The sequence below is a fragment of the Notolepis coatsorum genome, assembly GCF_963971535.1.
Source record: "Notolepis coatsorum genome assembly, chromosome: 18".
Lineage (NCBI taxonomy): Eukaryota > Metazoa > Chordata > Actinopteri > Aulopiformes > Paralepididae > Notolepis > Notolepis coatsorum.
In genome coordinates, this window is record NC_140182.1 from 96,623,656 (window position 1) to 96,642,258 (window position 18,603).

Sequence of the window (18,603 nt, forward strand, 5' to 3'; positions counted from 1 at the left end):
GGTAGAGGAATATTCTGACTACTAGTGTGAGTAAGTGTGAAAGCTCTAAGAGCTTGTATTCTTAATCTACATTCATATGTTTAAACTCTCATACGGCCAGGTTTTATTTGAGGTATTTTTTCATTTTGGGGTGTATACAAATATAAATGTAACAATTTTTTGCAGTAAAATATTTTTTATACAAGAATCCAGTTCATATCAGAGACCTTAGAGATGAGGAATGGGGGTATCTGAGAATTGTGTGGGCATTGTCACTAGCCTATTGAGTGGGTGTATGATAGGCCTACTGTATCCATGTGGCTCACCAGGGACACACAAATGGTACTAATGTTTCTCTTCATTATAGTTTATTTAATTATTCAAATGTCTTAGGTACATGTCTAAAGAAGTGTTACAATAACAAAACAAAAACATTGAAAACGTCTCCCCGTCAGTGAATGTTTTATTGCAAAGGGTCCCCTTCATCACTAGGGGGCGCAAGCAGTTAAAACATGAAGTACAATCATTCTGACTGGGGTTTCTTGTGGACTGTTTGTGTCCAAATATTTTTTCTTTTTTAAATATATCAAAACATCCCTTAATACTTCAAAGCCTCACTCTCTGAGTGGTGATGCAACAGTGTTGGACTACAATAAACTTCACAAAGATGTATTATGTGTCCAGTGCTAAAATGCCAGTGTTATGGGGATTATTATTGCATGTATACCTATTTTCTTTTTTTTTGCATTCATAGATGAAAATTCATTCATGAGTCTCTAATCGAGGGCACTGCGGAGCAGATCTGGACATGAGCTCCACGACAGAGCCTGCGTGAGGCTAAGTCTGTGTGATGTTCAAATGACATTCCCCTGTTTATCCAAGATAACACGGAGGAACGCTTCACCCCAGGCGTCGTGGAGGAGTTTCGCCTACACCATATTGCTGCTATTGTTGAGTTTGGTCCACTCAAAGATGTCCTGCTCGCACACAATGTCCGAGTTGATGAGCAGGTAGCGGTCCCCGACGCAGAAGTGCTTCTGGCACGCGGCGCACTTGAAGCACTCCAGGTGGTACACTTTGTCCCGCACTCGCATGGTCATCTCAAACGCTCGGATCCTCTTCTCACAGGAAGCACATAGACCATCTTGACCAAAAAGCCTATAGGAGCATGAGATACAGTGTCACCGTATTATTGACCGCCCGGATATGAAGAACAAGACCAGGCAGGCCAGGTTAAGCCAGACCCGACCAAGACACTCACACATGTGTGCTTTGATTGATTGAAAATTGTATTAACAGATTGCAGAATGGGTACAATACAGTACAGCTCAATACAAAATGGGGTAGTTAGTTAGTCAGTCAGTTAGAGACCTTCACTTATTGTGGGTCCGGCAAAAAAAACATGCTTACTACACTCTAACGACCCTTGTGTCTGTGGGACCCGTTTTCAATGTTTACTAAAAGAGAAATGATACAATGAATTGTTTTTTTTAACCTGAGACTTGTTGGCCTCAGCTCATCTTCTGTGAAGAAGTTACAAAAGAACACTTTTTCATTTGAGTGCACTCCCCCTACACATTTATATAGGCCTACTGTTCGGATACATGGGCCCGGAAGTGTGGACATTGTAGGTGAAAAGGAAAAATTGTAAAGATTTTACAAAAATGTCATAATTTATTCCATTCACGTCTTGATTATAATGGATTATTAAAATTTTACAGACATCACATTTTATCACAAAAAAATGTGCAATTACATTGATAAATGGCAAATATTTACCATATGATAAGATAAGATGATCCTTTATTAATCCCCTTGGGGAAATTCGGGTGTCAACGCAGTATGGGGGGGGGGATACAGGGTGCAGGATACATAGCTTCACAGTCCTATACAGTCCAGTATCTATATACACTATAGATACACTCTAAAATATAAATACAAATACAATATAATATAAAAAAGTACAAAACACAAGAATGAGCTGTCTAGATTGCTTGTAATTGAGATAAACTTAACATCTGTCAAGTATTTTCTTTTACATGAATTGCTATGGTTTTATTGCTTTAAAATCCCAATAATGTTGTGGGTCCAACAGACCCACGAACATTGGGTGAGTAACAAAAACGTCAAGGGTTACTGAACAGTCTGTGATATGGTGCCCTCTGTTGAAACACTGTTGCTCCACTCTTGGCTTCGTGAACACAGTCATTTATTAGATCGAGGACATTTTTCACCAGGAAATGTATTGTCTGAGCTTTTAATACCAGGACTGATAGCATGTGACAGCATTTTTATGTATAAGGCTATACAAGAGTTACGTCACTTGTACATTTGTGTATGAAAAACTACTGCTTTTCACATTCTTTTTTTGAATTAATATTTTACTAAATCTGACAGAGAGAGAAATGTATTTAGGTTATAATGTCTTACGTAGACTATGACAGAGACGATTATGTAGAATCCCCATTCATTTTGAAAGCACAATCTGGAAGAACTCAAACACCCTGCATTACATCAGACCGGTGGCCTATATTTGCAGTGTTTGTAAACAGTGGAGTGAAACAGGGCTGTGTTTTGAGTTACAATATTATATCAGAACAGCACATCCGGGTACTCTGGCTTATTATTTTTTTTATGGCTGCGCCTACAGTGGAAACCGTGCCTATTGATTGCTATGATATTTGGCATGTATAAAAACTGTCTGCAGAATGCGTGCATTGTTTGAAACGTTTGTTTTGTTGGTGCATCAAGTTAAGTCAAGCAGTTACTTTCCAAAACTGGCCACCGTTGAGCGTTCACACTATTTGAAAAAGTTACGTTTGATCCGTTTTAAGCCAAGCTCCATCAGTCTTCCCCTAGACTAGAGGGTATTTCCCCATTCAGTTGCAGGAGATTTTCCCATTCCCCTTCCTGGACATTTGATATAATGTCCAAATGCAGACAATGAGTTTTGTACCTCATTGTCTGCATTTGCACCTCACTGTTTACAAATTTTTACTCACCGTACTTAGATTGTACTTAGGTTGTACTTTAGATTGTATATTGTATATTCCTCTTTTACTTACTTTTTTTACACTCTCAGGGGCTCATACAGAACCAAGCATTTCACCGTAAAGTACATGTTTTTTATTGTGACAAATAATAAACAAACTTGAAACTTGAACTAATGCTTGTGAATCTCTGGGTAACCTAAAACTAAAAGGTTATGACTATTTTTGGGACTTGATGGTCTTTGGCATGATTTATATCTGTTTGTTTTGTCCTGAAGTTGTTAAAGCTAAACCCTGTTTACTCCCCAATTTGTTTTCCCCCCAAAAAGGCATGGTGATCACAAATCCCTGTTCTGTATCGTTAGTGGCTTAGCTTGGCATCGCTACTGCACTATCTCGCGTACGTGCACGCGTACTGAATAAACCACAAATGTACCTCTAATACCAGTATTAGTCTGACCACACCCCTCATCAGCTTACCTTCATAAGCAGGTGTGTGGTCACCTGCTCTCCTCCTTCTCGCTTTCACCACAAGGAAGAGGTGCCTCGGTAGATCCCCACACTTGACACCATGATGGAAGAAATTGGATTAGGAACAGCTTGGGAAACAAGGATACGTTGACATCATATCTTTATTTTCTCTCTCACTATTTTCGAGAAAATACGGCGATATTGTCTTCGTACTGGAGTGTCTAGAAGATGATGATCATTCTACAAACCCTCCACCGGTTTTCGTATTGGGAGCACGCCGCTGCATGCTTCTCAACTGCAGTTCCTTGCTGTGTTTGTTGGGGTGAAACCTGTCAGGCCACAGCTGAACTGTCGGACATGCCGCTGTTGTGAGGAGCGGTGCGTTCCAGGTTGGGTGAGTAGTGTTTGCTGGCGGGCTCCACTTGTCTGTTAGTGCTATGGGGGCTACTTGACAAAGTTTATGGAAACCGGCCCCAGGCTAGGGTCCTTTGTTTAGCCGTCTAGGCGACAGAAGGCCTTGGTCTGGCGACCATTATAGTTTTAACTAGTGGGCCGCGACCATTGACACTGGTGATCCCTGTGTGTTCTGGACGAGTGGATTCTCTCTGTCACCGTGTTAAGACCCCATCTTTCATATCCAAATGAGAGTATTCCTTCACGAGGGGATATGTGCATGTAATGTGCGATAGCGGCAGATTCATGTTCAAAGTCAGCTATACAGGCCAGTTGGTACTGTGCTGATTCCGCCGGACGTGTTAATGTCACCGTTGTGAAGCGGTGTTGACGTCTTGTTTTCTCTTTTCTCTTAAAAAGTGAGGAGGGTTCAGAACGGCGGCCTGTCTGGGTGAGTGTTATGTCATTGTTTACATGTTCATAGCTTACGGTTAGCCGGTCGGTGGCCTGGCGCGGGGTAGCTTGGCTTCTCGCGCGCCGCCGGGAGCTCGCTCCTGATCGCGTGCGTCGTAGATCGGCGTCTCGCGAGCGGAAGCAATAGCACCCGAACGGTTGGAGCAGCCGTTAGCTTGATGCTATTCTGTTGAACGTGCTTTGATTTTTAACATGTTTTACACTCTTGACCACGACGTCATCCTTGACAGGGGATGTTCGTCGACCCTGCCTGAGCCTAGACGGGGATTGCGTCAACAAAGAGGACTGTAGCGACTGGTGGAGCGGCGACGCTGCCCGGATCGAACAACACGGGACGGCTGTGTTCTACGGTGGCTTGTGACTGCACTTCGCTGATCTGCGTTCCGGGCAGGTACGGGGTTGGCCAGACCTCATAACACGTCTTCTGGTTTTACCTTGCTAAATGTATTGTGAATAACGGTGTTTTTTCCCAAAACGTGTGTTGTTGCAATGCATTTGAGATACGTTGCGGGTTGTGTGTGAGCTGTTTTTGTCACTGGCAGTTAGCTTCTCCGTGCAGGTCGTGATGTATTGATCTGGTTGTTGTGTGAGAAACATCATGGTGTTTATGTGTACCGTGTACTCACTACTAAGGCAACTAACCTATGAAGCTATGCTTGGTGACGAGTGAGTAAAAGAATGTTCTTTCTCAGACTGTAATGACAATGAACAGTGAGTTCACACATTAACAGGTTTTCCTGTTTTAACTGGCCGTATTGAGGGTAAAATAGGAGGATTGTGTTTCCCCCCCCGGTTCCCTGGGGACTTTATCACCTCCTATCAGACATGTTGTGCATTAATTGTGTCTTTTGTGTGGTAGGGATACGATGTAACTCTCAGCTTGATTGCTGAGGTTGTGCTAAATCTGCGGGAGAAGCTTATTTCCTAAAGGGAAATTGGTTTGGTTGCTGTCATGTGTGCTTAGCAAGGCCTGTGGTCGATACTAATCAAGAATGATGTATTCTCTCATTGTGAAAAAAACGGCGTTCCTCTGTTGAGTGTTTTTGCCATTTTTTGTAGGTGATGATGGGTTGTGTGTGTCATGTGACCTACAACTGGGTTGTACTGGCCACAGAAGCACATGTGTATGTTGGACCGGGGTTCTTAGAGCCCTCTCTATTCTGTGTTTTTCCTTAGTAAAAATCAGATAGCAGGTTAGCTCGTGCGCTGTGTGGAGCTGTGAAACGCTTCATAGAGCTGACTATGACTGTGTCATATTCTCTTTTTGTCGTTACGTCGTATCATGGGTGTGGGGTCGTAAAGGGGTGAACTGGTAACCTTTCCTCTCCCCATTGTTCTGTCGGTCAGGGGTACACCCCCTGTCCTTCAAGGTTCCCGTCACGTGGCGGTTCGGCACGTTACGGGGGGGGGGGGGGGGGGGGGGAGGGAGTTCCTGGTCCCACGGCCTGGTATATTGGGCGTGTGCACCGCAGGAATTCCCCCGCCATAGAGTACGTCACCGTGCGCGTCTCTGTTGGTAGGACTTCCGTGTGCTGTTCAGGTCCATGTGATGGATCTGTTTTCAGGGGGGGTGGTCAGGGCTCCTCCTCACCAAGCGCCTACTCAGGCCTTCTGTGAGTTCGGACTCCTTCTTCCATGTGAGGAAGCCTCCATCAGAGTACAGAGCCTTCCTCCTCAGATTGTCAAAGTGAGTGGACCCTCTAGAAGGGTCCTTTTCTATTGTATGTATATTCGATTCAATTCGTTTATTGAGTGTGTATGGGTTCGGTGCCTCTTCCCCGGAGGCCCTAAAACCAGTTTTTTACATGGCTCAAGGTGCAATATATTCTTTTCAATCTGTACAGCTCGCGTGGGAAGTCTCTCTGGGGATCCCCGTCTCTTTCCTATGGGAGGGTGGTGGGATGTAAAAATGTGAACATTTTTTACCCCGGCTGTGTAGACTGGGATACATACTGTTGATGCTTCCTTCTTTCTATTCCAGAAGTGTTGGAGTTAGGGAGTGTCACACCCCTCTTGTCGTTCCCCTGGGCGCCTTGGGGATTCAATGACAGGTCTAAATAGCCTGTTCATTGATGGGGGTGTGTCCCGACGCACGTATAGTGCTAGCTCGCTGTAAACAGGCGATTGACTGGCACGCCTTAGTTGCTTGTGGTTGAAACAGCGTTTTTATAAAGCAACTGAGATGGGGGTTTTTCCTCTTCCGGCGACCACATCCCATGACCTGGGTGGGTTGTCGACGGATTCTCGTTCATGTCTGGGGGATGATGACGGGATGGATCTGAACATATGTAGTGGGGTCTCACGCCCTTGGGGTGGGCCACCAGGCGCGGTTCGTCCCGACGTCTGGGTGGCGCCTTCTTTTCATGTTAAGATCAACACGCATATCTGCCCTTCTCCTGGAGTAGGCATGTCGGCGTGGTTAGGGCACGGGACTGGTTCTGGTCACGCTGGTCCAGATCAGTTGAACCCGTTGTCCGCCGGGGATGCAGATCTGCTGTTCTGGTACCCTGAGGGACTTGGGCTTTTTTCAGGGGGAAAAATGCCAGGTCGGTCTGGGTGTCACAGGGTTAAGCGCTATGGAGACCCTGGTTGGGTATGTTTTTACTCAGCACTGTCGTCATGGCTTACAGCCATGCCATTCTGTACGCGCTCGATCTCGTCGGATCTCGGCCGCTACACAGGTTGGTCCTGGTTAGTACTTGGTTGGGAGACCGCCGGGGAATACCAGGTACGGTGTGCTTAGGGGCTGGTTCTCCATTATTTTTCGCTCCTCTCTCACGCATGGCGAAGAGGGGCCTGTGGGGGTGGTTTTTTGACCTCCTCTGGTGACCCTGTGCTTCCCGTACCGCCAGGCCCGGTCCGAAGTGATGTTTGCGACCCGTAGGCCTGGGTTAACCCTTTTTGGAAACTGAAACACTTGTACTGCGGTATAGCCGGTGTATACCCGCAGGTGTGTTTTGGAGTTTTTTCTTGAGGGGTTATAGGAACAACCACCGCATTGGGTAACACCGAGGTGGTTGATTCCCTGGTGTGTTGGAGCAGTGTCAACTCCCGGGTTCACCGTTTGAGGGTGCCCCTGCACGTTCATGACGTCTGCCAATCGTGTCAGCCTTTTCTGCCTCGACCCCTCTGGGTGGGGGTTGTTAAATGGAGGCTTGGTCATGCAACACCGCCAGCTTACGCTCCTTCCGCCGGGGCGGCTGTGTTCAGCTGTCCCCTCTGGCGCCTGTCTCGTCCGCAGTCTCCAGGCTAGGGTTAACAGCCTGTTGCCTGGTTTTTCCCCGGTGCGCTGCCTGCTTCCGTTGGTTAACCTTTTTTGTGTGCTTACGGCCATGCTGACTGCCTATTCTGCAGGGTCAGTGTGCCAGGCGGTGTACTATTGGGGGGACGGGGCCCGCTCGGCTTACGGCCATACCGACCTGAACACGCCCGGTCTCGTCCGATCTCGGAAGCTGGGCAGGTTCTGGCCTGGTTGGTTCCGCCTGGGAATACCAGGTGCAGTAACTGAGGGGCCTTTGTCCGAATACGCTGGCGATGTGGGGGGCGGGGCACTACGTGCCCACCTGGTGGGGTCTTGATGCTGGCATCATGGACTTCTCCGGGCCCCCATTCCAGGGAGTCCAGTCCTTTTGGTGGGTCTGGGTCTTCCTTCGTGCTCCGCTGCTACGGCCTTGCCACGGGGTTGGGTTTGCCCTTGACCCCGTGATTCTGGGGGCAGTAACGAGGTTGTTCCTCCGTTCGTTCCCGGGTGGCATGCGGGTTGTGCGTGTGTGTAGTCGTGGGGTCAAGCCACGGTCTGCTCACCCTGTGCGTTGAGTTGCTTGAGTGCCTCTTCGCACGGTCGGGTCCGTCGCCCTCCCGTGACGTCCCTAATAGGGGGGCTACCCTCCATTAGGGGGGGTCGGGGGGGCTCGGCCCTCCCTGTTCTGATGGTTTTGGGGGGCTGTCAGCGGGGTGTATTTGTCAGCCAAGTGGCTCCGCTTGGCCTCCCTTGTGCAGTAGCGATGCCAAGCTAAGCCACTAACGATACAGAACGTTAGGTTATGACTATAACCAAGTTCTGTTAGTTAGGGGCGATGCTTGGCATCGGACGCCGCTGCAGCCCTTGTCCTCACCTTGTGGTGAAAGCTTGGGAAGGGGGAGAGCAGGTGACCACACACCTGCTTATGAAGGTAAGCTGATGAGGGGTGTGGTCAGACTAATACTGGTATTAGAGGTACATTTGTGGTTTATTCAGTACGCGTGCACGTACGCGAGATAGTGCAGTAGCGATGCCAAGCATCGCCCCTAACTAACAGAACTTGGTTATAGTCATAACCTAACGTTAATGTCTGAACACCCGCCCACCCACCCACCCCCTCCTAATGTACATTTCCCTCCCCCTCGTATGTATATATTTACTGTTAGGATCTGTTTAACAGTACTGTATATTTGCATATCTTGTACGTCACAAATGTAACAGTACTGTATATCTGTATGTCATGTATGTCTTAAATGTCATGATTAGATTAGTTTAGATGATTAGATTCTTATATCTGTATATCTGTATGTTGTGTATATCATAAATGTCACTATGAATTGAAAATGGGGGACCCTGATGTAAACAAGACGAAAGTATTTCTCTGGACTGCATCCCCTTAACAATTGTGTGTATTGAGCCGTACTGTACTGTACCCATTCTGCAATCTGTTTAATAAAATGTTCAATCAATCAATCAATCAATCAGGTCGGATGATGTGTTGCCTGTCTGATGTATGGCCTAAAGAAGTTCTAAAAAGAACTAAGTCAAACTCTTCAAGGACATACAGTAAACCCACATTTTACTGTAGATGGTCAAATCTTTAAAGCCCCAATCTGTAATTTCTTGACAATATCATTGACATACATTAAAAAGTTGTATCTATAGATCGAAAATATACTATTTGGAACTTTCTTAACTTGTTGTAAATCTGAATAAAAATCTGTTTCACTCCAGTGTTTACAAAAATTAACAATGTAAACAAACCTTTTACAGCCACAAAAGACAGTGAATACAATTAAAAACTCCTATTTACCTGTTGTCTAGTGCTAGTCCTTGAATCAAGAGCTCAGTTAATCAACTAGAAAACAACACTGATTGGGGCCTTTAATGTGAAGATGAAGGCCAGGTTCGTAGAATCATCTTCAAAGATGTAGTAATTCTGTGAACAACTTGGTTGATGAAATTCGGTTATACTGTGATTATAAACACATTACTCAATATAGATTTGATCTGTCTCACGTCAAACCAACCTGAGGTAGTCTCTTCTGCATATAGATCTTATCTGTCTGGTCGGTGTCAAACCAACCTGAGGTAGTCTCTTCTGCATATAGATCTTATATATCTGTCTGGTGTCAAACCAACCTGAGGTAGTCTCTTCTGCATATAGATCTTATCTGTCTGGTCGGTGTCAAACCAACCTGAGGTAGTCTCTTCTGCATATAGATCTTATCTGTCTGGTCGGTGTCAAACCAACCTGAGGTAGTCTCTTCTGCATATAGATCTTATCTGTCTGGTCGGTGTCAAACCAACCTGAGGTAGTCTCTTCTGCATATAGATCTTATATATCTGTCTGGTGTCAAACCAACCTGAGGTAGTCTCTTCTGCATATAGATCTTATCTGTCTGGTCGGTGTCAAACCAACCTGAGGTAGTCTCTTCTGCATATAGATCTTATCTGTCTGGTCGGTGTCAAACCAACCTGAGGTAGTCTCTTCTGCATATAGATCTGATCTGTCTGGTCGGTGTCAAACCAACCTGAGGTAGTCTCTTCTGCATATAGATCTTATCTGTCTGGTCGGTGTCAAACCAACCTGAGGTAGTCTCTTCTGCATATAGATCTTATCTGTCTGGTCGGTGTCAAACCAACCTGAGGTAGTCTCTTCTGCATATAGATCTTATCTGTCTGGTCGGTGTCAAACCAACCTGAGGTAGTCTCTTCTGCATATAGATCTTATCTGTCTGGTGTCAAACCAACCTGAGGTAGTCTCTTCTGCATATAGATCTTATCTGTCTGGTCGGTGTCAAACCAACCTGAGGTAGTCTCTTCTGCATATAGATCTTATCTGTCTGGTCGGTGTCAAACCAACCTGAGGTAGTCTCTTCTGCATATAGATCTTATCTGTCTGGTCGGTGTCAAACCAACCTGAGGTAGTCTCTTCTGCATATAGATCTTATCTGTCTGGTGTCAAACCAACCTGAGGTAGTCTCTTCTGCATATAGATCTTATCTGTCTGGTCGGTGTCAAACCAACCTGAGGTAGTCTCTTCTGCATATAGATCTTATCTGTCTGGTCGGTGTCAAACCAACCTGAGGTAGTCTCTTCTGCATATAGATCTTATCTGTCTGGTCGGTGTCAAACCAACCTGAGGTAGTCTCTTCTGCATATAGATCTTATCTGTCTGGTGTCAAACCAACCTGAGGTAGTCTCTTCTGCACAGCTTTCTTCCCAGTTTGTAATAGAGCCGGCGGCCCACCTCTCCCAGACGACAGCCACACAGGTCACAGCTCAGGCAGTCCTCGTGCCAGTACTGCTCTATGGCCTTCAGGAAGAAGCGGTCCCCGATGCTCTGCTGGCAGCCGCCACATGTCAGGAGAGAGGGTGGCATCTGGAGGACCTCGTCTACTGGCTCCCTATGGACAACATCACACAGTGGTATTAGTTAGGATATTAGACATGGGTATTAGTTAGGATATTAGACATGGGTATTAGTTAGGATATTAGACATGGGTATTAGTTAGATATAAGACATGGTTACTATGGATATTAGACATGGGTATTAGTTAGATATAAGACATGGTTACTATGGATATTAGACATGGGTACTAGTTAGGATATTAGACATGGGTATTAGTTAGATATAAGACATGGTTACTATGGATATTAGACATGGGTATTAGTCAGATATAAGACATGGTTACTATGGATATTAGACATGGGTACTAGTTAGGATAGTAGACATGGGTACTAGTTAGCAGAGCTGGGACCAAGACGTCATTGTTTTGCAAGTCCCAAGTCTTCACACTCAAGTCCCAAGTCAAAACTGGCAAGTCTCAAGCGAGTCACAAGTCTGAAACATTTGAGTTTCAAGTCCTAAACAAGTCCTAATGCGTTCTTTACAGATGTAATGCCATTTAAAAATGTTAAAGCCAACAGCGTAGTTAGTATATTAAATGTGGATGATTCTGCAGACACACAACCTCCTTCTCTGCTCACACAACTTGATTGGCGGCTGACAGATTGGTCCAAAGTGGAACTGTGATCAGGGAAATTAAGTTGATTCGCTTCACACTATTTATGGCATAATGTTTTAACATTTTGGGCTTGGGGAGAGTATCAAGTCTTTCAAGTCATAAGGGGTGTTAAAGTCAAAGTTGTCTCTAAGTCATGTAACTCGAGTAGACTATATCAGACTAGTATGGACATCAGTTATTGATTAGGCACTAAATGAATGATTAATTACGACATCGGACATTGATACTAGTTATCAGACTAAGAGGAGACATTGCGTTGTAACACATGCGCAACACGAGAATTGTAATGTAATTTCAATTTGTCAGCATTTCCATTGGATTTGGAAACTCCACAAAAATCCTTCCCAGCACTATGATGTGTCCTAATTTATTATGATTTGTAACAATGTTGTATAAGCTTGATATTGTCCACTTGGGGGAGCCATTGCTTATTGTTATGGTCAAAGTAACCATCCATGGCCACTTTTCAAAGGGAAACAAACAAGTCTTGAGTTGTCCAAATATGAGAAGAATTCCCCCGAAATAGGCTAATATAGCCAGGCCTATAAAACATGTAGACAATTAGGATAACAATAATCAATATGGGGTGGATATCCTTTTTGGGGCATCGACTTTGCCCTTTTCCAAGGCTGGAGAGATAACCAAACAGAGTGAAAATCACCACCACGTTTTATTATAGGATGCAAATCCGAATAATGCAAACATGGAACAAGTCAATATTTTTACATTGATAATACAACATAAATCAATTCTGACAATCTGTGGAGAAAATAACTATGCACATTGATGTGTAACCTCTTTCTAGACATGTCATACAGTAAGTAGCCCATGTCAACTGAATTCACTCATTGTTAGCCTATAAGGCACACACACAGCATATTTTCATCTAAGAATCAGGTCCAACACAACTTTTTGTTGTCACTTTTCCTTGTTAATGTTAAGACACACTATGTGTCTTAAGACTGTTGTCTATACAGAGATGCTCTTGATCACATTATTCAACGTTCAGTTTCGTAGTAGTACCCCTACATCACACTAGCTTGTGCCCCCCCCCCCTTAAATATGCCTTCTGTTTTTGCCTATTCTATGAAAGGTCCTATATCGGGTACTTACTCATTCATGGCCTCCATCGTTTTTCTCTCTATTGCGGATGACATTCCAGAAATATGATAAAGTTGTTCAGCAGAGTCCAAAGCCAGGGTAGCCTACTCTTGTCAGTACAGTACAGTACAGTAGCCTATAGCTATCTACAGTACTGTCTAACAGCTGCACCTGCTCTGACAGATTAATAATAACAATACGTCAGATGTTCGCAGGCTGGATCTTTATTTGTGTGGACTGTTATTTCTATCAAGTCCGACCGACAGCGCCACAGACAAAAAACGTGGTCCTGGCTATAATAATAATAATGCGTCAACCTAAACGATGATGATGGAGGACATTCTCATCATTTCCTGATGCAATAGACCGTGGTGACATTCTCCTCGTCTCTCAGGTGCATCTTTTGTATTCTATAGCGACTTTGACCGCAATTTGAGCTTTCGCTCCTCAATAATCCAACAAAAAGGGTCACTTGCGTCTATAGCTTTTTCAGTGCGTGTTTTGTATTCCATCCGTCCTCTGGACGCGCTCCTCCAAATAATGACTCCGCGATCCCCGTTATGTTTCAGCATCGCCTTTAAATACATGATCGGCCCCCCCGCGAGTAGGGTATATCTGCAGAGCCGCCCTGGTCTCTGCTTTCGGTTCCCTCTTCCTGCTCACGACTGTTTGACACAATGGGGGGAAACCGTTCTTAAAGCGACAGATAGTTCCAAAGGCAGCACTCTCTTTGCTCTTTCATGTGTAAAGTAGGTCGTGACACGATAGGCTCACGAGTTCACATGGGCTAAATTACAGAGATAACTCATTATACATAATACTATATACCTTATACATTAGAAATGTATTATTCTTTGTGAGCAAGACTATATACACAAGACTATACCATGTGACCTAAGGTGCTGTAAGTGGTATTTTTTGTTAAAATAAGTGTGATCCCGTTCCCACGTAATCCAATCAAGAGAGAGAATCTTCGATATTTGTACTTCAAATCAAAAAAAATCTTGCCAAGCCAAATTTGCTTACTGCACTGGTAGATTATTTTACTTGTTTAAAGCATATTTGCTTAAAACTAGTTTTTCATTTCTTATTTTTGTCAGACCATTTTTGCAGTGTGCATGGAGTTTGATCAAGTGGGAACAGGATACCAGACATTTTATTTTGTTTACTTCAGAGCGGAGGGACTGGGAGACCCATGCTACTGACCAAACACTCTATATCAGTGATGGCTGTCAGAATGTATATAGAGCTATTCTTTTAACCAGTTATTTTAACAAATAATACCACTTACTGCACCTTTAAAATAGCACACTTTCCATGTCTTAAAATATGGTTTATTATAAGGCCTAATCATTAGCTGGTTAACTATTAGAAAATGATTCATGGCCCCATTCATGAAACAACTTTTCAGGCACTTGTGAGGGCTTTCTTCACGAGAGTGCAATAATCTCTCCACAGTATAGCTTCCTCACACCCATCCCAAAGCAAGGTTGTCGAGGAGCCGTCGTCTTATCTGCTGCCAGTGCCTCAGGGCTGCCTGTAGGAGGGGGGGGGGAGAGAGAGACAGAGACAGCAGTTGGACTGGGCAGAGAGATAAAGCTGCTCGTTGGGCTGATTCTGTTCTTCAGACAGATGTAGGGCCAGTGACCGTCACCAGCAGCACACACTGAGAAGCCTTGGGCTGCACTGTTGTTAGGCGGAGTAGGCTTACTGGGTGGATACCAAGCTAAGCCCCCCCAGAGGAGGCTGATCATGGCCAACTATAGATAGCCTAAAACAGAACTATATTCAGAGCTGCATTGCAGTCAGATCACAGCTCAAATGAAAATATTTTCAAGGCATTGTTTTTGTTACAATAGTGACCACTGTGTCTTTCTGTCTTCTCTGTCAACGGAGACAATTCATTTCACTCAGTGACTCCAATGGGTGCGGCTACATCGAGGTCCCATGACTTTCATCCCTCAGAAACGTTGTAATTATGAGTCCAAACGTGTGCTGAGGTTCAAAAGCTAATTTGTGTGACACAAGTGAAACCTTTGACAGAGTCGTTGCCGATATGATCCTCTCAAACCATCCACTCCTTCCTGTGGAGTTGACAGAGAGGGGGGGGGGGGGGTGCACTGACTTCCGACCCCCCATGATGACACCCTGCCATGGCCTTCCAGATAGACTGGTTGACTCCAGATGGTTCAGTGTGATAAGAGTAGCGAGGCTTAAGGAACACTGTAAAAAAATAAGTTTGTCATTAGGCAGGAAGGTCTTTATCTGTCTCTTAAGGCTCTCAAAATGTGCACACTCAGTAAGGAGCAGTGGTGGAAGAAGTACACAGTTCCTTTACTTAAGTAAAAGTAGAAATACCCAGGTAAAATAGTACTCTGGTAAAAGTAAAAGTCCTTCATTAAAGATTCTACTTAAGTAAAAGTAGAGAAGTGTTTGCTATTGAATGTACTTAATATCTAAAGTAAAAGTATGCATTCTACACAACGTTTGTGTATTCCAGTGTTTGGTAGCGTTCAACTCTATCCATTGATCTCTAAATGTTATGTTAAAGTGGTGTGTGGTCCAGTTATACTGCTCTGATTACGTACTCTTTAAGTTAGCAGGCTTCAAATGTGAATCATCCTCATAAATCTTTGCCATCTTTTCTATGCAAAATCTTTTTCTTCAAAGTAACTAGAAACCGATGGGTTCAGATGAATGTAGTCGAGTAAAAAGTACAATATTTCCTTTGGGATGTAGTGGAGTAAAAGTAGAAAGTTCCCTAAAATGAAAAGTAGTGTACAAGTACCTCAAATTGTACTTAAGTACAATACTTGAGTAAAGATACTTAGTTATATTTCACCACTGGAAAGGAGGTTATCAGAAAGGGCACTGCAGAGATGACACTAACAAAATATGTAGTATGCAACAGCAGAAAAGGGGGCATAACCTATAGGCGCGAGGTTTCTTTGCATTGAATGTTTATACTTTTTTTCAAAGCGTTTCAGAAGGACACAATTGATCATTACTAGATTAAACAGATTATTCCACACAGCCGTATCTCTGTAGGGGAGCAAATAGTTAAGCGTGTATACAAGCTTATGGGAAGTGGTGTCACTCTTGTCCAGCTTCCTGTTTTGGCTGTTTGGCATTGACAGCATTATGGAGTTGAATGCCGTGTGGAATTTGAGGGCAAGTGGAAAATGAGGGTCACAACTAAAGAAACAGTAAAACTGCTCTCAAAGAGCTGTTCCTCCGTTCTATTATTCAGCGAACCATGTGAATTAGGCCTATAGTGAATGGATCAAGATGCCATTTGTTAAGTAACGAAGCATATTAGAATGTTAATGGTTGTTATGCTATGTTTTGTATAACTGGTAGATCTGGATTAAAGGTAGAATCTGTAATGTCATCAAACAGTGACCTAAAGATGATGACATGGTACTGTGCTTTGTTTACAGTTTTTGTTGTGTGAATTGGCTTTCAGTGGGTTTAGGGGGAATGGTTGCTACTGCTGGCCACACCTCAGGCTCTACCAAGAAAGGTTCACAGTATAATAATTTACTAAACTCCAACCCCTATACGTCAGACAAAAAAACTAAAAAGTAAACAAAGTGCAATACCAAGCATGGCTCTTTTGCCTAGAGGTCGCTGTTTGATGGCAGTACATATTACACATTTACAGAATCGGTACGCCACAATGCCATAGATGTAACTCGCAATAGTTCACCTTGCCTTCTCCTAATCAGTGACAGAACAACGATCGTCATCCATCACAGATTATCCAAACGCAGACTCACAGAGGGACTTCCTGAAATGAGAGAACTCTGGACATAGTGTTGACTCTTTGATAGCAGCAAACTCTGGAACAGCAATAGCCGAGCTGCCGCTTCCTGTCTAATCTGAAGTGAAACAATTATGGGCTCCTGTTGCAGGTCCCTCTCTCTCTCTCTCTCTCTCTCTCTCTCTCTCTCTCTCTCTCTCTCTCTCTCTCTCTCTCTCTCTCTCTCTCTCTCTCTCTCTCTCTCTCTCTCTCTCTCTCTCTCTCTCTGAAACCCTAGCAGGTCCACATACAGTAGGTATCAGACGGGCTTCACTGTGCATTGTTGAATAGTCGCCTTTCAAGGAATGTTTAGAGCGCCCATTTGTCCTCCATGTTGGAAGAAACAACCTGCTATATGTGTTGATACTGTATATGAGAAATCATGTTTTATTTCTGGATCAGTCACAGTGGAACAGTAATATCATGCTTTTCCATTGTTCTACTTAAAGGGGAACTATACACCCCAACTCCAAGATTCATACATGTTATTCCGATTTCACAAAAATATTTGTGAAAATGAGCAACTCTCTCCCCAAATCCAAAAAGTGCTAAAAGTCAAACTTGTGATGTCATCAAGTATAAAATCCGAAGCTGCTCCATAACAGTACTGTATATTTGTATATCTTGTATGTCATAAATGTCTGGATGTAACAGTACTGTATATTTGTATGTCGTGTATGTCATAAATGTCATGATGAATTGAAAATGGGGGACCCTGATGTAAACAAGACAAAAGTCTTTCTCTGGTCTGCATCCCCTTAACAATTGTGTGTATTGAGCCGTACTGTATTGTACCCATTCTGCAATCTGTTAATACAATTTTCAATCAAATTCAATTGTATAGATGATACTGAGAGCAACCAGTTGCCTCAGTTGCCAGTTTGACTGTTCATAGGTATGTTTTCTCCTTGAGACCACTGCTAAAGAATAAAGCTCATTTGGATATAAAAATAAAACAAAGGTTTTGTGGGTCCACATAATCAGTCTCCCATTCATTGTCAATGGAGCAGCTCTATACTTTTTACTTGATCAATTGAGTTGATTCTTACTTCTCTGGTTTCTGGCTTTGGGAGAGAGTAGCTCATGTTCACAAATATTGATGGAAATAACATTTTTATTTGTATTGAGTGTTCCCTTTTACTCAACCACTGCACATAAATGTCCTTTTTCTTTTGGAAGAAAGAAAAAGAGAACTACACAAACGTTCTGTGCAAGGCCTCCAGAACCAGATAACTGTGGGTAGCAGTCAAGTGCCGATAGCTGAGGCATCACTAACTGTGAGGGTCAGAGGCCATACGAAGAACCACCCTGGTCTCTCCAGTCAGAAAGGGATCATGGGAGACTGGACTTGTCTGATTGAAACACAGCAGTCTGCGGAAATGAGTCACTCGTTGAAAGGGAGCTTCGCTTACCCCTGGGATCCTCCCATAATCAGTATTATCCCTGAAAGAAAACACACTTTCAATGGAGCTGCGCAATCAAAGAGCAGCACAGCCATGTTAACTGCTTCCTGTATTTGCCAAACTAAACCCAGCAGAAGCCGCCTGCACATTCTTTAAGTTTAGGCCACTGGTTAGTGAAATGAAAACAGGGGAATGTTACGTGTGAAAGCAGTTCAAAAGACATTACAGAAATGTGGAACCGCTGAATTGCTCGAAATCTCTTACATTTAAGGGTTGGAAACAAAATGCCTATCAGAATTATGTGTTGTGTTGCGGTTTATTCACAGATTTGCTTTTGGTGTGTGTGTGCTTGTGTGTGTTTGGGTCTTTGTGTGCATGCATTGCGTGTGTGTGTTTGTATGTGTGCGCGCGCGTGTGTGTGTGCGTGCGTGTGTGTGTGTATGTGAAGGAGTGGTGTGTGTGCATGGGTATAATTTCAGTTTCACCATTTAGCTTTATGTTTATATTTAGTCATTTTGGAAAGCAGTCACTCTCATGTGAGGTGGGCCTACATCATGTGTAAGTTAGGCTCAGTGCTGCTCCATCAGCAAAACGACTCTGGATAACAGTGTAATTTACTGCCATCTGCTGGTGTAAATGAACTAAAACACTATGGCATGTGCTTAAAGTGGGCTAAGGGTAGGTGCATTGGGTTAGCCTAATCTGTGGCCTTTAATGA

General features: G+C 43.8%; 1 protein-coding gene across 1 annotated transcript; it reads right to left on the bottom strand.

Annotated features, from left to right (window-relative positions):
• Positions 1 to 338: 338 nt before the first annotated feature.
• On the bottom strand, positions 339 to 14,052 carry lmo2 (LIM domain only 2 (rhombotin-like 1)). Its single transcript, XM_084334556.1, has 3 exons — positions 12,693 to 14,052; positions 10,743 to 10,958; positions 339 to 1,137 (listed from the first exon to the last, which is right to left on the bottom strand). Exons 1-3 carry the CDS (start codon positions 12,734 to 12,736, stop codon positions 909 to 911), a joined length of 489 nt encoding a protein of 162 aa, XP_084190682.1. The 5' UTR covers positions 12,737 to 14,052; the 3' UTR covers positions 339 to 908.
• Positions 14,053 to 18,603: the final 4,551 nt, after the last annotated feature.

Bases quoted from the DNA above. Each gene is read 5' to 3' on its own strand.
- lmo2 (XM_084334556.1), bottom strand. From the start codon at position 12,736: ATGTCATCCGCAATAGAGAGAAAAACGATGGAGGCCATGAATGA. The intron at 10,959-12,692 runs GTAAGTACCCGA...TGTTGTCCATAG, and splicing joins ACGATGGAGGCCATGAATGA to GGAGCCAGTAGACGAGGTCC. The intron at 1,138-10,742 runs GTTGGTTTGACA...ATGCTCCTATAG, and splicing joins TGCAGAAGAGACTACCTCAG to GCTTTTTGGTCAAGATGGTC.